Source organism: Berghia stephanieae, chromosome 12 (genome assembly GCF_034508935.2).
Source record: "Berghia stephanieae isolate SIO BIC M18660-M18661 chromosome 12, UCSD_Bste_1.3, whole genome shotgun sequence".
Classification (NCBI taxonomy): domain Eukaryota; kingdom Metazoa; phylum Mollusca; class Gastropoda; order Nudibranchia; family Aeolidiidae; genus Berghia; species Berghia stephanieae.
Window position 1 is genome coordinate 32,761,713 of NC_088371.1, and position 24,328 is coordinate 32,786,040.

Below are 24,328 nucleotides of genomic sequence, written 5' to 3' on the forward strand. Positions count from 1 at the left end.
GACAAGTAAAGATCTTTGTGTGGACGCCGGACGTGTGTTAAATGGGTGAGGTAAGATCTGTGTCGTATTGAGAAGGCCTAGGTAATGATTTCTGATCAATATATTGACAGTCGATTGAGTTGTCGGTGTGATCACAGCCTGTGCTGTGATGCATTTTTGCTTGGATACAGAAGCCAGCGGGTGAGCGTTGCATCAGTGGGAGTGGTTTCCCTTCCTTCAATTCTGCTACTTCCGGCGTTGGCGGCATTGCTTTCTCGTCAACTGCGAAAAGTGCAAGGACCGTGGGTCCTACATAAACAATGTAATTTGAGTTACTCGATAAGTTTGATGATTGCAATTAATTAGTTTCTTAATTCAATTTGAAAGTTGGAAATTACTATTTATTATTATAGCCATGTTATCGCAAGAGTCTAGTTTTATTGAATGCAACGTTACTCGGTAGTTGCACTGACTGGTGTGAATGTACTGTGACTGTCGCGAAGTGTCCAAAATAACTGACGTTGTGGCAGAAGAATAATAGAAAGTCACTGATTCTGCTTACTGATACCGATAAGGGCAACCATTTGAAAACAATGGTCACTTTGCTCATTTCTGCTTATATATTATGTATATTTTATTTTTCTTTCATGATGAAAACATCTGAATCTGTCTTGACAAGCAAGTCTTTCGTTGATTTTATTTTGATTTGTTGAACTGAACTCTGAACACCCATCACCGCAAAAGTTTTTATTCTCTATTGTCTTCTTGCATTTCTCAACTTACTTCATTTATTTTGAATAAAAATATTTGAGACCTGAGGGTGCTGGTGCCTTGCCTTATGGCTTGAGTCAAGACTTGTTAGAATATTGTGATATGAATATAACATGAAGAAATTGAAAAATTTTCATCAAAAACTAGTCCATACCATTAGGAAGCTAATCCCATTTGATTCATTATCTGTAGCAAAGTACCCGCCAATTCGTGAAGAAATTTCTGGCCATGTCTTTTATCACTTGCAATAATAAACGTGTGATGTTAAAAAAAACTGGGTCCATTCTCATTGGAAGTGTAAAATCACTCTCCCAGAGTACTGGATAATACCTTGTGTAATTGATCTTCTGTTTCCAGAGTGATGGTATCTTATTTTTTGGTCTAAATATATGCTGGTCATCAATAAAGATATTTTATGTCCCTTAACCTTAATCTGCCTACACATCCTGCTACCAAACATGCCTTATGTAGGCACTTTGATAAAATTTTCAAACTCAAAATATCTTAATTTGACCCAGTCAGGGGGATGGGACTTGAAAAAACATAAAATTTGATACCTTATTTGTTTATCTACGACTTACGGTTCCAGAGTTATTTATATTTTTCTGTTGACATTTTTTGTCAATTTTACAGAGAGAATCTGTGATCTCACTGCTGCCTCAAAACCAGCATCTAGCGGCTATCGGGAAATTTTGAGTTTTGCAGTCAACATGACCCACTTATTGTTTTCAGTAATTTTGTTTCAATTAAAAAATAAATGGCAAGTGTTAGGTATCATTTTAAAGGTGAGAAAATAAGCTTTATTTTCATATAAATCATTTTCATGTATGAAAAGTATGGACAAAATTAAGGATAAATGAAAATGGAAAAAAATATGAGGTTTTTGTTAAAAAAAAGTGGGGTTGATGGCGGAAAAAATAAAATAATGAGCGAGTGTATCAATTTTGATGAAATTTGGCAGAGATGTTCTTCAATTGATTGTCTATCGATGTATGAAGTATAATTAAAATGTATCCATAATTTAAAAAGTTCTTATAAGTCAAAATTTGATAAATTTTTATTTCAATAGCTTTCTGAGAAATACAATCAGGAATTAAGAATAAAATATACCGTTAGAAAGCTTGTTTTGTGCCCTTTAAAATGATACCAACATTAGTCACATAGGTTCACAAATAACGCCATGGTGACCAAAACATTAAAGGGCCAAAAATAAAGTTCCAAAAAACGAGTTTCACCTTACAGTGAGCCTATCGGCGGCCACTGAACTGGAGTTATCAAAGTGCCTACCTTATGATTCAATAAGATACACCTATTCATTATGAGTCCAACGAAGGACTTGTTACATACACACTTCCAAGGAGTTTGGAACTGGAAGAGTAAAAGGTGTAACGTCATGACATCTCTGCCCCCATTGTTATCATTTTATTTATATCTTGTTTCTTCCTTTCAGCAACCATGACCATTGGTCATAAACCGAGATGTTTCTTCGACATCACAATCGGAGATCAGCAGGGTAAGATCCAAATTAATCATTACCCCAGATTGTTTGAGAAATTTTTTTATATAGAGCAATATCCACTAAACGCGCTTTACAAGGGGTCCCTGGCCAACAGCAGCATTTAACATGAAGGACGGGACATGATACCTGTTAGGGATATTACAAATTTTAAGTTAACGGCCAGGTACTCATTTCACACCTGAGTACGGTGAGAGTAAAGAGCCTTCTCCAAGGACTCAACTATGCGCCGAGCGAGGCTCGAACCCATGACCTTCCGATCCGAAAGCGAGTGTCATACTACTAGACCACATAGCCGCACAAAGAGTGTTAAATGCTGTGGTTGATTGATAAAGTTGGCCTAGTGATTTTTCAACGACAATCCTTACTCTCATGGGGACAGAATACAACAATTTAGGTACTGTACTCCCTGGATTCTAGTTCTCTAGCACGCAGAATTCTGGGACATTCTGCAATACGGCACGCTGGAGCTGGGTGACCATAATATTTTATTTATATGATAAGTCGTTACCTCCCATGGAATCAGATTTCGACATGCTAGGATTCTATCACGTGTTTTGGTTTCTCCCGAGAGCCTGCTATAATCAAGCTAGTACACAGTACTGTTTTAACAAGTTTCTGCCTAAAGTTAATTTAGGTAAATCAGCATAGTAATGATGTAAGGATTTTATACGTAATCTTGGTGGGCGGGTGGTTGGATGGGAGCATCACCCTTGAATCATATACCTATGATGTTCGCATGGGTGTACGATCCGATAGTGATGTCGTTTCTTCTTCTCTTTACTAGCCTATCCTGCTTCTTTGGTTTGTGATTGTATTTTTGACAGGGGATATTTTTTTTTCCTGTAAATCTTCTGCCTGTTTGTTCTTGGTTATTTATAATTTAGCTTATGATATCTTTAGGTTATGATTTTGATTTACATTTGTACTATTTTAGTTAGATTGCTTGTTTTTTTGTTTCAGCGGTCTCTCATATAACCTCAATTGTGTTGGAAGAGACATAAAGCAACAAACAAACAAACAAAAAATAATCTTGGTGGTTATCATCATCTTGTGCGACTATGTCGTATGACACTCGCTTTCGGATCAGAAGGTCCTGGGTTCGAGCCTCGCTCTGCGCATAGTTGAGTCCTTGGAAAAGACTCTTTATTGACATTCTCTCACCATACTCAGGTGTAAAATGAGTATCTGGCCATTAATAGCGTTCTCTCTGTCCAAAAAAAGAAATTTATAATATTCATCTATCAGGTGTTATTTCTCATCTTAAATGTTAGGTGTTGCTGTTGACCAAGGACTCCTTGCAAAGCGCTTTGAGCATGTTTAGTGGATATTGCGATATATAAAAAAGCAAAAAAAAAAAACAAAACATCATCATGAACACCAACTTTCTACTAGGACAATTTGATTTACAGAGCACCAATCTCCACCTAATATTTTCAATGGCACTTTATAAGACATATTTGACATGAGAATTTTAGAAAATCAAATGTTACAATTTAAATCAAATTAAAAGTTACAATATTAATCAAATTAAATGTCACAGTTTGTCATGGTTATGCTGATACCAGTGAAACATGAAAACATGGTTTTGAAATATTATGGCTGACATGATAATCTTTTTCCGTGGATCCGCAGAATTCTGGGATTTTCGGATTTTCTCAGAAATTTTCTGCTATTTTGCTGAGTCAAACATTTTCCTCTGATAAAAGATCAGGTCAAATGGTGGATCCGTGAAAAAATCACTTGCATGTCTTGTGTCAGGTTTTGACACATGTACTCAGTTGCATGAATTTAGATGGCACGCCCGTTTTTATGACATCAGTCTAGACAAACTGGCGCCAGATGTCAAAAGTGAAAAGGAAGGGTGTGGGGAGAGGGGTAATTGAGTCTAGATTTTATTTGTAAGTAGGTCAAGAGTGGTGGTACAGTTATAGGTCCTTTTAAAAAGATAGTTATTTTAACTTCCCTCTAAGTAGAAAAGAGAGCCCCCCCCTCTCTCTCTCTCTCTCTCTCTCTCTCTCTCTCGCTTGGAATCTACATCTGTTCCCTATTTGAACCAATTCCCCTTTGTCTTCCTTTTCTTTGGTGCTTTCATTGTAATTCTAGAACTTTTTACGATCCCATTTTCTTCCTTTTTACTGGCGCTGATATAACCGTTATAACCTTAATGTGTGTTGCAAGCGCTGTAAAACCCTTAAAAACATAGATGCATTTTCCTGGTTTTTGACAAATTGTTATTATTATCACTGATTAAGGAGAAGACGATAGAGAATTCCAGATTAATAGTGTTGCAAAGTAAAATGCACATTCCGAGAAGTGCCTTCTGTCCCTATTTTTCTGGAACTGTCCCGGATTCACGATAACAAAAATAGTTTTTTAAAATTAGATGTCATATGGCTAACGTTACTCATTCATTTTACTTACATATTGTTATTTACTGTTGGGTGAAAATGTGTGCATTTTTAGTTTACTATACAGCCTGCTTGGCAGTTTACTATACACAGCCTGCTTAAAGGCATTCTACAGGATTTTTCCTGGTAACTAGCAGTATCTATATCATCACCATTGACGTGACTTTTGGAATGGAAATTCTGATGTCCCTGATTTTAATTTTTTTTTTTAAATTTTTAATTGAGCTTTTATACAGTGCAATATCCACTAAATGTGCTCAAAGCGCTTTACAAGGGGTCCCTGGCCTACAGTAACATTTAACATATAGGACAGAACATGACGCCTGTTTGGCAATGTTACAATTGTTTCGGACAGAGATAATGCTGTTGATGGCCAGGTACTCATTTTACATCTGAGTACGATGAGAAAATGTGAGTAAAGAGCCTTCTCCAAGGACTCAACTATGCGCCGAGTGAGGCTCGAACCCAGGACCTTCTGATCTGAAAGCGAGTCTTACCACTAGACCACATAGTCGCACTGAATAGGTAGGCAGGTCAGGATTTGTTAACGCAGTCCAGATTGTTAGCATTAAAAACTACACGACAGCTAAAAGTTGGTGTAATGTAAAAGAATAGTCCTTCAGGGCCATAAGGTCCTTGGAGCTGGAATTTATCCCGATTTCTATAACTTGAAATGAACAATAGCAATTGTTTGCTAACCTTTGGATGGAAACTAGTCTATTGCAAAGTATTTTCCTGTAGATATGACAGACCCAGCTACCCAATCACTGATGACGGGTTGACAAGGGGTCAGAAAAAATCTCGGATCGATCTTGGTCCCTTTGTGTCTGTCTACCGAGTTATTGGGACTCAATATTGATTGGGTAGCTGGGTCTGTTAGATCTGGTGGAAAGTACCTTGCGATAGACTAGCATCCAATCTAAAGGGTAGCATGCAATTGCTATTGTCCTTTTTATGCTCTAGAAGCTCCCACTTCAAGGCCTTATGGCTTGGAAAACTACTTTTTTTTATATCTACTTTATTAATTTTTCTTTTTATGTTTTCAGTGGGACGGATTGTATTTGAGCTCTACTCGGATAAATGTCCCAAGACATGTGAAAACTTTCGGGCTCTTTGTACAGGTAATATCAGTTTGTTTTACTTAAATCCTTCACGTGTGTGTATAGACTTTCTTATCCTGGTTTTTACTTATTTGTTTTCCAGGTCATCTAAGTTTATGGTGGTGGTTACTTGTTTCAATTTAGCATCTCTTTTAGGCAAACTGGATTTGTTTGTCTATCTTTCCGGCAAATTGATCCCTTTTGTCAATAACTGCATATTCTACCCTTGAAAGGAAACTCAAGATTTTATAGTAAGAATAAACACATGTCTACTGCAAAGCTGCCTATTTGAAATTTCAAAAATTCATAGTTTCCAAGGGGAAAAAAAAGAAGAAAAATTCACTTTAAATATATTTCGAAATAAATAATTTGCCCTCTCAGCATGATCCACAAATGCTCCAAAGTCCTGAATATAGATTCCACTAAACTAAACTTTCCTTTTCAAAAAGATTTATTGAGTCAAAGTGGTGAATGCAATTTGGTAGCTGGAGCCAAAATTTGTTTTTCTACTCATTTTTCGTGGTCCTAGGCAGGTCTGGTCTAGTGTTTGTGGTTCATGTTCGGTCACTATTGTTATATGCATTATTGTCATGCTCTGGTTTTCATGGACAAAGAAAGTATGTCGAGGGCATTCAACTTTGAACGTGTATGAGTGATAGAAGTGATTTTGAGGAAAATAAAAAAGAACAGGGCGGCTTCTGCAATAACTCTTGTCATGTATGCTTTGATCAGGTGACTTTTCTTACCAAATAACGAGACAGCGTTAAATCTGTTGGACACAAGAGCTGGAGAGGGGTTGGGCTTTAATAAAGGATAAAAAATTACAGCACATATAGCATTTGCACAGTTAGAGAGTCAAATGTCCTTGTTATATAAATAACAATTTTGCCAATTTTCTGTATTTATATTTACGGAATTCAGTGTATTATGAAACCTCAGTATATTTTCCATTCACCCACTAAACGGAAAAAAAATTTAGTACATAATGTAATTTTACTGGAGTTCAGCACTCAGAAAGGGGTCAGTCAATGTGTTTGTATAAATTTTTGCCTCCTGAATTGGCAACCCTGAGTTTTATTAAGTACTTTAATTTCATTTCCATAGCTGCCAACCAGTACGATAAAATCGTACTTAGTTCGATTTGGCCAATCCAGAAAAAGAAAAAAAATCCAGAAAAAAAAAAGAAAAAGAAAATCTGAGAAAAATTATCTTGGGAGAAAAGTTTCAATGCAGCCATTGACTCACTGGAGTCTGAATTCAATGCTTATGCTGTAGAGGACTTTCCTTCAGACTTCCTGGTGCAGTCCTCAGATGAGCAGTGGTTTAGAATGGCAAAGATTGTAGACTCTTTTGGGAAAAAGAAGTTTAAAAAGCTGTCATATTTCACGCTTGGCCTTCTCACAATCCCACACAGCAATTATGAGTGTGAGAGAATTTTCAGTCAAGTTAGGAAAAATAAGACTGACTTCAGGGCAGCCTGAGCACAGACATGCTTTCAGGACTTCTCATTGTCAAGTCTAATAGCACTTCATGCTATGACAGTGAGTTAAGCTCAGAGTTCCTGAAGAGGGCAAAGACAGCCACAAAGGAGGCTGTTAAGCCCAAGCCTCAGTAATCTGCTTCTGTCACCACCTCCCCATCACTTATGCCTACCCAGTATGATGATAAAGATAAGCTTCTCTTAGTATTACAGTTCTGACCATTCTAGTACTTAAGTACATTAATAAATATGCCATTTTAAGACATGAATTCGGCGTCCGCGCCGCACTGCTTATAATAATACGTTTTTGTATTTTGAAAAGTTGGCAGCTATGCATTTCTTAGCAATGACTATGAAAAATGTTTTTTTCTCTTTTTGAGGAAAATTTTTGTCTAAAATCAAAGCCCTATCTCCACTGAGTAAAAATGTTTTTGAAATTTGAAAATCCATTAATAAATAAAGGTGTCATTTATTTGGGTGACCCGCAAAGAGGAAAAAAACGCGAAAATATGGGACGCTTTTTTGGCATTTTTTTTTTACCTTTGGTTGTATCTTGCGTACTAAGTGAATTAAAAGATTGAAACTTGAAGAGCAAATTAGGATGGTGTTTTGTAAAATACGGGAAAAGTACTCGTCATATTCATATGAAATTTTACACCCAAAAAGAAGAAATGTTCATGTATTACCTTGTCAGCGACAAAACCTCCACGCCCGGTAGTTTTAGAAATATTTTACTCCAAAGAGTAAAAATCTATTTTTAACGGTCTTCTGGTAATCGCACAAGTTTTGTCGCTTGACATAATCTAAAATGACCTTTTTTCTAACTGTGTGCCAACTTTCAGTCATATTCATTGATAAACAGCTTCGTACTTAATTTTTTTAAAATAGCATATACGGAACGGCTTCGTCCCATATTTTGACGCGAATTCTGGCACTTCGTGAGCGAAAAAGAGGCCCAAAGATTTGTGCGGGATAGTCATTGCTCCATTTCTATTTTGAAAAAATACAAACTCCATTGTAGGTGAGATGGGTGTGAGTGAGAAGACTGGCAGCACCCTACACTACAGAGAGGCTCTGTTCCATCGAGTGGTCAAGGATTTTATGATCCAGGGTGGGGACTTCACCAAATGTGAGTATGATAATAATAATAATGATAACGATAATAATAATAATAATAATAATAATAATAATGGTAATAGTAAGAGTGATAATAGTAATAATAATAATAATAATAATAATAATAAGGATAATAGTAGAGTGATAATAGTAATAATAATAATAATATTAGCCATGATAATATTGATAGTATAATAAAAAAAGGATGATAATGATAAGAATGATTCTTGTAAGAATGATAATGATAATAGTAATAATAATAATTATTATTATTATTATAATGATATAATAATTATTATTACAATAATAATAATGATAATCAGAAAGAAAATAACTATTGCTGGTTGTAAAAGATGTTGCTGCTCGTGGGTTAAAAATGTTAATATAAATGCTAAAGCTGAATTTATGCTTCGGTTAAATAAACGATTAAAACTATGGGGACATTTTACATTTTATCTGTATGTGGACGATTGGTGTAACTATCAGCATAAGGTGAAAATCCTTTTTTGTTTTTCCAATTTATTGTCATTACACCTTTTCACTAATCACACGGTTACTGTTAAAATGTAAAACAGGAAATTCAGTATCCCCCCCCCCCCCTCTTTTCTCTCCTTTAGTTGATGGAACTGGTGGAGAATCTATCTATGGAGGAACTTTTCCTGGTAAGTCAGTTGTCTCTTTTATCTATTTGTTAATTCATTTTTCAAACAGGAAGTCGCATGGGTGACAAATGTCCAGTTTTTACGGATTTTTCCAGGGGTTTTTTACACCTCAGCAGCTTTTCCTGTTCCTAAGAAGAATAAGGCCACTCGAAGTCCCTCTCAAGACAGAAATCACATTATGGGGATTGATGCAACAAAGGTCCCACCCATACATTGCAAAAGAAAGGGGAGAGTTAACACTGATGTTTTTGTTTGCTCATTTATAAAGTTCGTTTTCCAGGTGGGGTTCCTGATTTCCCATAGTGGGCCGGGAGGTACTCACTGTATTTTCTATCCCCCTATATCTGTTTTCCAACATGCTTTCTGTCTTTGTCTTGGAATGAGATTATTTGGTTTTGTCCTGGCCGGATACCCTAGTTGGGAGGGAAACGGTCAAATGTGTAGTCAGAGATTTGGGAAATTCTTTTTTTTTTTCTAGTAAATCGTCTCTCTGTTATGCATTGTATTATTTTTGTTTTACCTATATATGCTTGTAAACATTTGAGTGTGTACCTTTTAGTTGGGACCTTTGCTTTTGTCAGGATGAGACATTCAGGTGATCTCAAACTAAGTACATTGATAGTGTGCTCTTGGAATCTACACGTTTCCTATTTGAACTAATTCCCCTTTGTCTCCCTTTTTTCTTGGGTACTTTAATTGTAATTCTATAACTTTCTACTATCCCATTTTCTTCCTTTTTACTCGTGCTGATATGACCTAAATGTGTTGCAAGCGCCTTAAAAACAAAATACAAACAAAAACAAAAGTTCTGTTTGGATGAGATGTTCATTTACAGGTGTTTTTTTGTTTTGTTTGATAATCATTTGGCATCTTTTGGCCTTTTTTTTTAATCGTTCAAGCTCATGCTGGTCCATGAATAGGTGTGGATCGATCTGATCCAACGTGAATACTAACCTGCTAGAAGCTGTGAACTTTAAACTAATAAACAAAAATGAATAGAACATCTTTAAAAAAAAATATATATATATCTAACATGGAATGTTTCAGACTCAAAACATTTCTTCAGCTATTAGCAAAAACAATAAAAACATCAAACAAAAAAAAAGCTGGTTTGACCGGGATTGATCTTGATCTCTTTGCCTGTGAAGTGAGTGCTCTACCAACTGAGCTCTCAGGACCCCCCCCCCCCCCCCCCCCATCTTTTCAAGATCCCATTACTAGTGGACCAGACGTGCCAAATATCTCTCTTCTGTCTGTCTGATTGTAAGTGGCGTATTGGTGTTTTTATTGTTTTTGTTATTAGCTGAAGAAGGGTTTTTAACCCAAAATGTTTTGTGCTTAGTATTTTGTTATTTTTTTGAAGCTGTTCTATTCATTTTTTGTTCATTACTGATTGATCCAAGTTAAATTTTCTGGGTGGGGTTCCTGACCTCCCATAGTGGGCAGGGGGGTACATACTGTGTCTTCTATCCCCCTGTATCTGTTTTCCAACTTGCTTTCTGTCTATGTCTTGGAATGAGATTACTTGGTTTTGTTCTGGCCCTGGCTGGTAGGGAAACAGTCAAATGCATAGTTATTATTTTGGGAGATGATATTTTTTTCCTTGTAAATCATCTCTCTGTTATATATTATTATATTTGTTATTTTGAATGTATAATGTAAGCATTTGAGTGTATTCCTCTTTGTTGGATTTTGTGCTTGTGTCCGGATGAGACTTATAGGTGATTTCAAACTAAGTACATTTGTGGTGTGCTCTTGTAATCTACATCTGATCCCTATTTGTTCCCAGTTCCCCTATGTCTTTCTTTCTCTTGGGTGCTTTAATTGTAATTCTAGAACTTTTTACTATCCCATTTTCTTCCTTTTTACTGGCGCTGATATAGATAGAATGCGCTTGGCCAAGGAGTTCACAACATTGCCATCCGGAAGTATAACGGACAACACACAAACTCTGTGTAACCATGAACTTTTATAGTCTGGTTAATACAGTTTAGTGAGAACAACTCACAAACGCGGATGGCAAAAACAATAACAAAGGCTTGAGTGACGTCATCTGCATACTATCTATAACCTAAATGTGTTGCAAGCGCTGTAAAACCCTTTAAAAGCAAAAACAAAAAAAGTTAAATTTTGACATGTTTTCTATTCCTGGAAAAATTCAAGTTTCTTTCCATTTTGATCTGTTCATCCAAATTGTTCCTGATTGTTCTAGCACATGCTGTGAGCATTCCAATTTTCTTCTTTTTTTTGGGGAGGGAGGCTTTGAAAAAAAAATATATCAAGTTAAGATTAAAAATTTTTTTTTGAGTTATTTATTTGTTTTTAAAATTTTCATTTATTTTTATGTATCTTACCCATCATAAAACTTTTTTCAAACCATTGACTTTTGCTATTGCAGATGAAAATCTGACCATGAAACACGACAAGGAGTTTCTCTTGTCTATGGCTAATAGAGGCAAGGATACCAATGGCAGTCAGTTCTTCATGTAAGTAATGAAGATATATTAAAATTACTCTCCCTTCAGCCTGGCATTGTTAGATGCCGTTGCCTAGGCATAACCCATCAAACATCTGATGTCAACGGGAATGGCCCATGTTGCCCACAGTGAGCAAATTGGGATTAATAATCTTGGCAGAGAGAAAAAACAGAAGTGCCTGAAGCAGGACTTAAATCCAGGACCTTCTGATTAAGAGTGCAATGCCTTAACCACTCAGTCATTCGCGCTTGTACATATAGCATTAAATATTGATTGGAATCCTTTGCTTTCTTGAGATTTACCATCGAAATTGAATTGAAACATTTTTTAAATATGACTGAAAAACTTTTTATCTGAGCGGTAATCATTGGACGAGGTTTGATTCCGGGTCAGGGCAGGATGATTTTTTTCTTGTATTTTTTTTTTCTGCTTTTCTCTCATACGCACCTCATCAGATTTTGAGAAATATTCTTATTGATAGCACATATGCTTCTAACGAACATAGTAAATGATAGTTACAATTTCAAATTTATTTTGAAATCCTCTGACATGTAAATAACCTCTCACATAAGATAAGATAAGATGAACTTTATTAATCCAAAACAGGAAATTACATTGTGTTTTAAATGGCTCAAGGTAAAAGATAAGATATTTAGCAGGATAGATGACTATACAACAAAAACAATAACGATGTATCAAAGTTAGTTGGGATTTTGTGCCGTAGAAAACATTCAGATCATTCATTCTCACACTCGCTCTTATATTTACGTTCTCCCTCATTAATTAAAGATGTCAGAAATAATGATATTAATAATAAATGAAAAGCATTAGAACTACATAACTAAATAAATGACATTTGATAATTCCTAATTGAAGCGGGTAAGAAAGATTTGTTATAGCGTTCTTTGTTTGCTTTTAAGTGTAGAAGACTATTGTTCCATTTGATTTGAGGGTACAGAGTATCATTTTCATCTCATTATTTTATTCAATTTCTTATTACAAAGGGTATTTAACATGGTTTCAAGTTCATATCTTTTTGAGTCTACCGTAATTTTCTTTCCAAGTTTGAGGACTCTATTAATTTTAATGACATCACATTTCCTAAGGTTATCGCCCCGTGCAGGGAGGCAGAAACTTATCATACTTAAAACTGTTGATTCGAAAAGTATTGACAGTAATTTCTTTTCTATGTTAAAGCTATTTAATTGTCGCAGATGGTGCATTCTCTTATAACAATTATTTATGACTTTCCTTGTATGTTCGCCCCAATTTAACTTTTCATCAAATATGACACCCAGGTATTTATATTTCTGCACAATCTCTACATTTTTGTCTTTAATATTTACTGCATTATTACTGACAATTTGTTCCTTTTTCCGAAAATCATAAATCCTTTCTTTTGTTTTGGTGACGTTTAGTTGAAGAAAATGGTTGTCGCACCATACAGATACATTTTCAATTTCCTGTTTGTAGTTGACTAAGTCTGAATTAGATCTTATACTGGCAACGATGGCTGTGTCGTCTGCATATTTAATGAGGGTGAAATTCTCAGATGTACTAACACAGTCATTAGTGTAGATAGAAAAGAGAATAGGTGCTAAGACATTCAGATTTCTTTGTCATCTGTATAATGTATTACTATTTTTGTTCTTGGAAATCTCTCTATTCCTCACCTTCTAACAGTTTAATATTTTAAAAACATTTTTCTTCCCCACAGAACAACAAAGACAACTCCCCATCTAGATGGGTAAGTTTTTTTTTGTTTTTTTTTTTGACTTGTCAAATTAACTATAATGATGAAGATATGTTTTTACTCCTGTATATTTGAAATCAAAACTGATGGTGAAACATATTTGTTACCAGAAAACTGGACTTTGTTTTATTCTGCCGTATTATGGAAAAAAAAAAAAAACGGATGAGTCCGAGGTTTGATTTTTAAAAAATTTTTTACAAGGGTCATTTTAATTGATCAATATTTAAAGGATGAGTTTTCTGGCCAAAAACTTTTAATATATAATTTTTCAGGGTATGACAGTGTACTCTACTGCTGTTGTTTTTATTTTTAATCTTTTTTTTTTTTGTGTGGACTCATTCTCTTTGATTTTGGATCAGCTTAAGTTTTCAAATCAGGAAAACTCATGAAGACTAAATTATCTCCATGGTTTTATTTTCTTATTGTTGTGCTAGTCGTAATATGTTGTATTATATTTGTGTGAGTGGGGGGGGGGGGTGGTTGATTTTTAAAATATGTTTTATTATAATAATTGTGAGAGTTTTAGGGCTCAATGAGAGTGGACAACGAATTGACGTGGAATCACTTTTCAGACGTCTTTTTGATGACGGCAAATTTTATTTACTAATGCCAGAGTGGGGTCATCACGGAGTCGTCTCTCTAGCGTTGACGATGCATCAAAAAGTTGTGTAAGAACTACTCATAAATATGGTTGGCTAAAAACAATAACAAATACCTGAGTGATGTCAACCTTGTTCTATCTATAACTCACCAACACATTAATTTATTTGTAATCTTGAGCGTTTCATCTGATTAATAGAATTTAATGAGAACTATTCATAAAGATGACTTGCTAAAAACAATAACAAGAGACCTGGGTAACGCTAATTTTGTTTCCATCAGTGAGTAAAGCTCAACTTGGTGATTTGACGACTGAAGGTTGCTTCCACTCCGTTTGTGTCAGTCGGTGTGTAAACGGATCATCAAAAAAAGGCGAATAAAAAGCCAGCAAGCATCTCCACTCTTTTTGAGCCCTTGTACTAGTTGTGTAGATAAATTATACTAGTCACAGTTTGTTAACTGGTTCTCTAGATAAATGGAATTGAACTTAGAGCTGATTTATTTCTGGATTGGGTGCTTTAGAAATAAATGATGGTATTAATGTGATTGATTGAAAAACTGAATATATTTGTCTTGTTGTTTCGATTGATACAAAAATAACTCCCTGTCACAACTGTTGCATCAAGATTTTTGGGGTGTAAATTTGGTCAAAGTGGAATTTGATCAGACTTTTGGAGATATTTAAGGTTCTTATTTGCTGTGGTAGATTTTTATATCCAATCAGTTCTGCTTACAGTTCTCTTAAGCGACCTCACCAATGTTTGGACTCGGTGCCAAATAAGTTTTTCAACACATTTTAAATAGCGATATAAATAGGTAGACAAAATGTGTGCGGGTGGTTGGATGGGAGCATCACCTTTGAATCATATACCTATGATGTTCGCATGGGTGTACGATCCGATAGTGATGTCGTTTCTTCTTCTCTTACTAGCCTATCCTGCTTCTTTGGTTTGTGACTGTATTTTTGACAGGGATATTTTTTTTTCTGTAAATCTTCTGCTGTTTGTTCTTGGTTATTTATAATTTAGCTTATGATATCTTTAGGTTATGATTTTGATTTACATTTGTACTATTTTTGTTAGATTGCTTGTTTTTTTGTTTCAGCGGTCTCTCATATAACCTCAATTGTGTTGGAAGAGACCTAAAGCAACAAACAAACAAACAAAACAAAATGTGTCTTTAGGTTTTATTCCAAGGGAAGATTGGAAGAATAACCCAGATGTCAACTTCAGATCAGTTCTGCATAATGAGCTGTGGTGAGGTGATTTGCCTAAGGTTGCACAACGTTGAAAGTACAGACCGTATACTGCTGTCCCATGCTGCACCTTATTACGCTCTTTATGTAATAATCTTTATTAACTGGGTGGGGTTCCCGACCTCCCATAGTGGGCAGGGAGGTACTTACTGTGTCTTCTATCCCCCTATATCTGTTTTCCAACTTGCATTCTGTCTTGGTCTTGGAATGAGATTACTTGGTTTTATCCTGGCCCTGGCTGAGAGGGAAACAGTCAAATGTGTAGTTAGATTTGGGAGATGATATTTTTTTCCTTGTAAATCATCTCTGTTATGCACCGTATTATGTTTTGTATACATATTATATATGATTTGTAAACATTTGAGTGTATTCCTCTTAGTGGGGACCTGTGCTTGTGTCTGGATGAGACTTTTAGGTGATTGCAAACTAAGTACTTTGATGGTGTGCTCTTGGAATCTACAACTGTTTCCTATTTGATGCTTTAAGTGTATTTCTAGAACTTTTTACTTTCCCATTTTACTTCCTTTTTACTGGCTCTGATATGACCTTAATGTGTTGCAAGCGCCGTAAAACCCTTAAAAACAAAATACAAACAAAAACAAAAGTTCTGTTTGGGTGAGATGTTCATTTTCAGGTGTTTTTTTTGTTTTGTTTGATAATCATTTGGCATCTTTTGGCCTTTAAAAAAAAAAATCTTTATTAATAATAATATAATAACGATAAAATGGTACGTATACATAAAGAGTGATAAATCTAATTTGATGACGACTACATTTTGTCCATTAGAAAACACGTGGTTTTTGGCCATGTGCTGAGTGGCCAAGACATTGTGAGAACCATCGAGAATTTGGACATCGATTCCAAGTGTCGGCCGACCTCAGATGTCAAAATTACCAACTGTGGAGAGCTGGTTTTACAACTGAAGAGTAAATGTAAGGTTGATGTTATTGTTGGAACTATTTTGGTAAATATAATATGCTTCTGAGCCTCCTTAAAGAAAAACCTACTTTAAAAAAAAAAAATGGAGTTGTTTTGGGTGTTTTTATTTTGTTTGTTTAAAAAAAATTATCACTAACTTTTAAAAAAGTTAAGCAATGAAAATAAATGACTTAGGTATTTGTAATTTGTTCAGCAGGCTTCTTCGTTTCTTTTTAAAAAAAAAATAATTGCATTTATGACATACTATCCTATCTATGACTTATTGGATGTTCATATTCTGATATCAGAATCTTGTTTGTAAATTTATTTATTTATTGATTGATTGATTTATTTATTTCAATTTAACAGCCAAAAAGAAATCTAAAGCCGAGGTCGAATCAGCGTCAGATTCCGACTCTGAGGCAGGAGGAAAGAAAAAGAAGAAGAAGAAGAAAAAGAAGCACCACAAAAAGAAGCACAAGAAAGAGTCCAAGAAAAAGAAGAAGGAAAAGAAAGCAGCTCAGTCGTCAGATGAAGATGAAGAAGAAGATGAGGAGGAGGAAGAAAATGGAGAAGCTGAGAAGAATGACAAGGGAAATAATGATAAGTGAGTCTTTTTCTACCTACTTTAACAGACTTCAATTTTGAACAAACTTTTTATAAATCGTGTAAGAATTTGCAAGTCAGCTTGCTGTTTACTATTCATTTCGATTCTTTGGATTTTTCCGCTACGAATTACGAAGAGTTTCAGTCAATTTTTATAGAGCTCATTTCCAGGTCTCATTCCGCTCTGGCTGCACAGTGCGGCCAATGGCGCTGAAAGAGTTAAGAAACTATTTCTGCTATTCTATTGGAGCTAGATCGTCAGATATTTTGGTTTATTCGACCTTATTCAATGGATAGAAACTGATGAATTACGAATTCTTTCCTTAATTTTTCAACAGAACTTATTATTGGAGTATTATTTAATTTAGAGAATCCGATGAAAGTGAATTTTTTTCCTTAGCTTTTCCTAATTACTTAGTATTGAAATATACCTTTGGCGAACATCACAAAGGCCTTTTGGAATAGACACGTATACGATTCGATGTGTTATTGGTTTATTGCATGTATTCATGTGGGTTGTATTTTTTTATTTTAGAGAAAAAGAGGAGGGAGAAGAGGAGGAGGAGGGGGAGGCCAAAGAGCCGTCAATGTTTGCCGACATAAGGCCTGATGAAATCCCAGACGTCCCCTTTCAGAACTTCCTGTACCGAGGAAAGAAGGCCGAGGAGGAGGAGGCGGCAGAAAAAGAGAAAAATGATAAGAAGGATGATAAAGATGGAGAGAAGGAGAGTGGAAAGGATGAGGAGAAGGTTGATGCCTTTGATAGGTAAGATTGTGTGTTGTTGACTTTATTTTCACCCCCCCCCCCCCTCTCTCTCTCTCTCTCTCTCTCTCTCTCTCTCTCTCTCTCTCTCTCTCTCTCTCTCTCTCTCTCTCTCTCTCTGGATGTCATTTTATTTTATAATCTTTTGGGCCTTTTTTTTTTGGAATTTCAAAGATTAGCATTTTCTTCATAAGGTAACAGTTTGGTGACTTTTAGTTTTATTAATTTTTTTTTTTCATATTTTACAGATGTTTCTTTTTTGTTTTGTTTATAAAATTTATTTTTGGTTCTGTCAGCAAAACTCATTATTGTTGTTTCAAATATTTTTCAGAAATCGTAGGCCACCAGCCCGTAGACAGGGGAGGATTGTGTCAGCCTCTGGACGTAAACTGAAAGGCAGGGGTGCCATTGTAAGTTATTCTATGTTTATTATCATATATTCAAAACCACAGGTTGAACAAATGTTCATGTTGCCTCTTATGTTCGAAATTACAAACAAAATTACGGCCATCTTAACCGAACGACTAGGCATACAATGAAATTCTTGCATTCGAAGAAAATCACTAAAACACGAATCGGTGGGGGGGGGGGGGGGGGGGGGGGGGGGGGGGGGGTTGAATCAAATCAGGGAATAGGGGCATGGAGCGAATTTTTAAAATTTTATTCTGGTTGTTTTTCTGCTAATTCTCTCTATTGCTCCATAGAAATTACCTCTGATTTAAAGATGTTGGTTATCATTACTTGGTGAGGTCCTGGTGGCTCAGTTGGTAGAGTACTTGCTTCTCCCATAGAGGGCAGGGAGAAGGCACTTTCTGTGTCTTCTTTCCCCCTATATCGTTTGTCCAATTTGTTTTATGTCTTTGTCTTGGGATGAGGTTGCTTGGTTTTGTCCTGGCCCTGGCCGGATACCCTAGCCGGGAGGGAAACAGTTGGATGTATAGTTAGAGAAAACCTGTGGACTGGACTTGAGACTGATACCAGAGTCTTAAAAAATCTTTTGGTCATCAGTGGTGAGTTATTTTGTTTAAAGCTGAAAGTATAGACTGTTTAAAAACAACAGTTAAGGGAAGCTATGATTTAAGAGTGATGCCATTTAATGAAAAAGATGCTTTGCACAAAATATTTTCATCTATTATGGTCTTTAAAAAGTTGAGCTTTTATATAGCGCGATATCCACTTAACCTGCTCAAAGCCAATTTTCTGGATACAACACTAGTCGATTTTCTAGTCAAATGTTTTGGAACCAACCATTCGTCGAATTTTTGAGAACCAACTATTTGTCAAAATTCTCTGAACCAGTCTACAGTCGGAGAGTCATATCACATCAGTCTCGACTTAAAACCAATTGAAATCAAAGATCATCCAATCCTTCGACCCGTTTATTGTAAATACATGTCATCAACATGGAAACTATTAAATCAACTCGCTGAGCAGCTAAACCGGCTGTTACTATTGCGGCACGACATGTCAACCTGGCAATTGATTTCAATATGGAGTCGTTACCTGAACAAATAAAAATTCTGGAGGCGAAATTCGTTGACTTATTAGATAACCTGCGAAGATTTTAATCTCTACTGTAAAGAACAGCAGCAGTCTGAGGAGACACAAATTGCGAACGGATTGCCCCCGCAAGCGTACAAAATTGAAATAAAGAACGTTTTCATGGAAACCATGAAAAAGTACAAGTCTGCATTTCGTCAACCTCCGTCACCTACGAATCATCCCTCGAATATTTGTTCCTCAATGTCCACGCCAGCCAACACAATACAGCTCAAGCGACGTGACGTTCCGACGTTTTCAGGTGAAAGACATGACTGGCCTGAATTTAAACACCTATGGGAACAGTTAGTCGTGCCGGCCATAAACAATGATGTGTCGCAAATTTCACGGCCTATTAATAAATGATAAAAAGGCTGTTCTTTTAAGACATAAGCGATGTTTCAAATGTTTTGGAGATCATAATAGGTCTTCATGCAAAGATTTTAAAAAGTGTGAAAAATGCGGACGGATTACGCATCATACCCTGATGTGCAATCCACCAATTCCCATCCCCACATCTAGTGAAGGTGCCAGTTCGCCAACGCCTGCTACAAATTTAGTGAATACTGGTGCTCAATTGGTTAATCATAATCATAGTAAAACTGGTTTTACGGGGGATTCAATATACACTATTCATAGCACTCCTGTTGCTTCGTGTAACAAAGAAGCAGTCATTTTTTGTGACAGCGGGTCCCATGCTTCATTCACCAGCACTAAGGCGATTAAGGGGGTACTGTCACAATAAGGACAGTTTTTTAAAGTTTTATCAAAAATTATCTTTTCAATGCTTTTTCTGCAGTATTATGTGCGTCCAAGCATATTTCTAAAGACTTTTTGGAATAATTTCCACTATCGGTGTGTATGAGGTGGCATTTTAGGGGTACCCCGCCCCGAAAACTTCAGATTTTGGGAACAACTTTTCTCAAAAAGTTTCTATTCAATTTCACTGAAACTTGCTATGTAGGTGTCTTTAATACTGTTCTACATTGTATCAGAGGGATTTTTCTATTCTTATCCTAGTAAAGATTTTATAGCATCCGGAAGTCTTCAATCCGTAAAACTGTGAAAATTTTTCCTTTTTCGCAGTTTTTACCCTCTTTGGACCCCCATATCTAAAAAAATAATGCTTATATTGCCAAAAGCCTCTGACATAATGTAGCCACACTATAAACTATAAGTGTGTGAAAGGAAAAAGAAATTGAATAGACAGTTTTTGAGAAATCTATTTCCCTGGTATCCCACCCCCTAAGAAAATGACATTTTGAGAAAATGGGAAAAAACGAACCTTCTCGTAGATTATACAAAATATAGTGTCATGAACCCCCTAAACTGTGTTGTTTTAAACCAAGAATCATTCTCTTGTGGAAAAAAGATAAAATTAGTTTTGAATTTATAAAAATGGTACTTATCCGTTTGAGGTAATCCATCCAATGTCACGTGTCCTCTGGGACTCCGCAATCAGAAGCCGCCTGCAGCATACTGCTCACCGCCTTTCAGTTGATGTAAACGTTCTTCCTCCCTTGTCTGTGCTAACCTCCTCATCTCCCTTTTCCTTTTAAAGACAAATTCACCTGCTCTGTCTGCATTCTTCATCCTAACATTGTCCCTTTTAGTCCCATGCTCCACAAAATGTCGTCCCACACTAAGTCCTATTGCCGAAATGAAATCCTGCGATGCCTTTGCTCCCTTGTTGAATTCTCCTACTCCAATCCAACATGAAATTTCCAACATGATTTACAAGGCAAATGTAGACGAATGGCAAGACCAACAGAAGAATCACGTGAAACCTCCAACGTAGACTGGAAACAAATGGGCAGAGAAGACAATCAACAAGATCCTGGAATACAATCAGCTGCACGATGGTCGAACATTCCAATGAAGACAAAGATGCAGGCTTGGACTCAGATGGAGAGGCAAAGAAATCCAACTTACGAGCTGATGATGAAGAAGCAGAAGCTGAAGCTGTTGGTTGCGGCGAAGAAAAAGATGATGGAAATAAAGGTGAAGTCGCTGCGTGGGGCGAAGATGTCACAGAAGATGTGGATGCTGGCTCTGGTTCATTAAAAAATTTCTGCTTCTTCGCATCCCTTGCCTTCTTCAAAACATCTTTCCATGACTTCCTTTTCATGCTGCTAATGGAAGCATTGAAGGTGGAAACATTGGCTCTAGGCATGACAATCTGTGAAAATAAAAAAATATAAATATATAATAAATAATATATATATATATATATATATATATATATATATATTATATATATATATATATATATATATATATATATATATATTTATATATATATATATATATATATATATATATATATATATATATATATATATATATATATATATATATATATAAAATAAATAAATCGGGGGTTAGCTTAGCTCAGCGTTACGGTCTTTGCTTCGTACCGGAAAGGTACCGAGTTCGATCACCAGCCTCTGTGCTGTGTGGACTTGAGCAAGCCATCTCGCCCTAGCTCAATTTGCGGCGCTGCACTGCGGTTGACGCCTTGGGTTATTTCAATCTACCCTTGGAATAGACCTAGAGAATAATTTCCACTATGGGATGAATAAAGGGGTTTAAAAAAAAATAATTTCATTATAACATTTTTATTGCACCCCCTACTGCTAAGCAGTGTTGGAATCAGCCCAAAGTTTTGCCTTGAAAAGCACAAAAGATACCCACACATAAGAATTCTGGCTACCAATCATAGTTAAGCACAGATCTGGTATTGCTTTGGATCAGAGAAAAAAAAAACGTTAAAGAAATGAAAAGAGCAGGCAGAAAGGCCACTTTCTGGGCAAAATGAATTCCTACCACAATAAGGTATCAAAAGGTCACAGTGGGCTGACCACCTGTTTGGCTATTGCCTTGGTCTAGAGTAATTTCACTTTAAAGTGGCCCTACACTGAAAGGTGAAAAGGCAGGAACTATAGATCAGAAAGAAAGAAACGCCTTTAGGTCAAGAGACGAGAACCATACCTCAGAGCATTGAGAGCACCCCCCCCCCCCCCCCCCCCCCCCCACACACACACACAGACTCTTGTAGAATGATAGTTATAAAAAAAAAATAAGCACAATCTAGATAATCTTTAAGTTCTAACTCACTGACGTCAATGGTAATCTAAGTCTAAGTTAGCTATAGACGTCTATCTATCTGTCTAAGATTTACTATAGATCGGCGTTTAGTTATCTCCTTATTCAAGCTCAATGATCTTCACTAGACTAATGTAAATCAAAGAAAACAGTATGGTTCTTAATAATTGTATTAAAAATAAAATAAAAACAAAAATTAGCCTTTAGAATTATTTACGAGCAGCATTCTCTTTTATTATCGTCAATGTTTACATTTTAGAATGGAATGCACACTTTGAGACTGTAACCGGTCAATCTGATTTCACTAGTAATAAATAAATAGACATACTTACTGGCTAAAGCGGTATCCAGGCGTCGAAATGATTATCTACCAATTCTTGGTTCTTTGGAAAATGATGATAAAACTTTGCAAATAAGTAAATGGAGTGAAGTTTGTCATGAAACGACCAAAAATCAGTTCGAATCGAAGCGATAGTAAACGTAGTGGAATGCTCCCGGAAATGTACCCGTTGTTATGTCACGTGACTGAAAACCGGGTTACGATTGGTCTTGGAACGTGAGCTAAAATTTTCCATGACGGTAATTACTAAAAATAACTCATAGCCGTCTCTTCAGCCAATCAAAGAAAGGAAAATAGGCTTGGAATTTCTCGATTTCCCCGCCGTCCTGTGACACATACGCCAAAGAATGTGAAAGAACGGAAATGCCCTTTCCCTGACATTTCTGCTAATACCAAATAAGCCGGGGTTCAGTGCGGGTTGCTAAGGACTATCGAACGTTGATTCTGAAGAAAATGACGGAAAAACTTTGTGTTTAGACGATAGCTGCGTCACAAAAAAAATATTTAAAGCACTTTTTTGTAGAAATTTAGCCTTTTTAATGTTTTCAGTGTGTTAAAGAAAGGTTGAATTACCTGAAAGTGCCCTAATCTCATTTTCGATAATTTTAGTGGAATTCATAGTACAACCGTCCTCTCGACCAGCGCGTACCCCCTTAAGCCTTTAAAAGCTAAAAGGCTAGGATCCGCTGTCATAGAGATGATAACATTAACAGGTAAGGAACAATTGAAAACAGCTCTCTATGAGCTGACAATAGTTTCCAATAACGGCAAAAAAGTACCAATCACCCTTTTCGAATTGTCTGAGTTATTGGGAACTGTTGCACAATTGGATCTAAATGTTTTAAAACGAACATTTCCTGACTATTGCGAGGCAATATTTAAACGACCTTCTGGTCCTGTTGATGTACTTTTAGGTACTGACCACTTTAGCCTCCATCCCAAATGTGAATTGGCGACTGATGGTCAGAATCTTAGTATAATGAAAGGTGAGTTAGGCATTTGCATTCAAGGACACCATGATGAGAAAACAGGTATGCACAAAAATATGAAAGTAACATTACAGTCAACTCATTCTAATTTTTCCAGTAAATTTATTGTAAAACATTCTGAACTAGCTCCCTCATGGGACATCAAAAAAGGTAAGTCTTCTCTCTTTCTATGATTCTAATCCTATCGCTCGTTACTCAACTTGCAATATCCAGATTGATAAAGTTTCCTTCCCTTTAGGGGAGGAACTTGGCACATCAGTTAATCCTAAATGTGGGTCTTGCAAATGCGACACGTGTCCAATAGCAGGACACAGTTACTCATTTAAGAGAGGGGTAAGAACTAAAATTGATTCAAAGTAATTTGCACTACGACGACACAAATGAATGCTGGGTTACCTCATATCCTTGGTTAATAGACACCTCTTTACTTCCTAATAATTACCATGCTGTCTTCGCTACGTTACGAAACACAGAGAAACGCCTTCTCACTGACCCTGCATGGGGCATGATGTATGCGGAGTAGATTATAGATATGGCTGATCGTGGTGTCGCTCGCAAGCTATCACAAAGTGAACTCGAGGCCTGGGAAGGTCCAATTTTTAGCAGTAGAAAACCCTAAATCCACGAGTAAGCCAGTCAGAATCTTGTTCAATTCCAGCCAGAATTACAAAGGAGTTTCTTTGAATTCATTTCTCGCAAAGGGTCCTGACTCTTATAAAGCAAATTTGTTTGGGATTTTGTTGGGATTTCGTGAGGGAGAAGTTGTACTCGTGGGAGACATTTGTAAAATGTATAACTCTGTTTTCCTTAAACCACTTGAACAACACACACACAGGTTCTTATGGCGAGATCTGGAGGGTTGCGCCCCAGATATTTGGTGCATTACTCGTGTGAACATGGGCAATAGGCCATTGCCGTAGAAGCAAAAGATATGACTGCCAAGCGATT

The 24,328-nt window shown here is 36.3% G+C and overlaps 2 protein-coding genes across 2 annotated transcripts in view; one reads left to right on the forward strand and one right to left on the reverse strand.

Moving 5' to 3' along the window:
• The first annotated feature begins 250 nt into the window (after window positions 1–250).
• Window positions 251–24,328, forward strand: part of LOC144957860 (uncharacterized) — a 57,532-nt gene continuing 33,454 nt past the window's right edge. Inside the window, exons 1-11 of the mRNA XM_078889342.1 lie at window positions 251–301; window positions 2,201–2,263; window positions 5,724–5,798; window positions 8,279–8,386; window positions 8,991–9,035; window positions 11,434–11,521; window positions 13,230–13,259; window positions 15,907–16,052; window positions 16,408–16,645; window positions 17,180–17,410; window positions 17,739–17,817. Coding sequence (XP_078745468.1) covers window positions 2,206–2,263; window positions 5,724–5,798; window positions 8,279–8,386; window positions 8,991–9,035; window positions 11,434–11,521; window positions 13,230–13,259; window positions 15,907–16,052; window positions 16,408–16,645; window positions 17,180–17,410; window positions 17,739–17,817 — 1,098 coding nt within the window. The 5' untranslated portion in view covers window positions 251–301; window positions 2,201–2,205. The remainder of the gene's footprint in view (window positions 302–2,200; window positions 2,264–5,723; window positions 5,799–8,278; window positions 8,387–8,990; window positions 9,036–11,433; window positions 11,522–13,229; window positions 13,260–15,906; window positions 16,053–16,407; window positions 16,646–17,179; window positions 17,411–17,738; window positions 17,818–24,328) is intronic.
• LOC144957862 (uncharacterized) lies at window positions 20,443–22,519 on the reverse strand. Its single transcript, XM_078889351.1, has 2 exons — window positions 22,384–22,519; window positions 20,443–21,125 (listed from the first exon to the last, which is right to left on the reverse strand). The coding sequence occupies exon 2, from the start codon at window positions 21,117–21,119 to the stop codon at window positions 20,589–20,591; it is 531 nt and encodes a 176-aa protein (XP_078745477.1). The 5' UTR covers window positions 21,120–21,125; window positions 22,384–22,519; the 3' UTR covers window positions 20,443–20,588.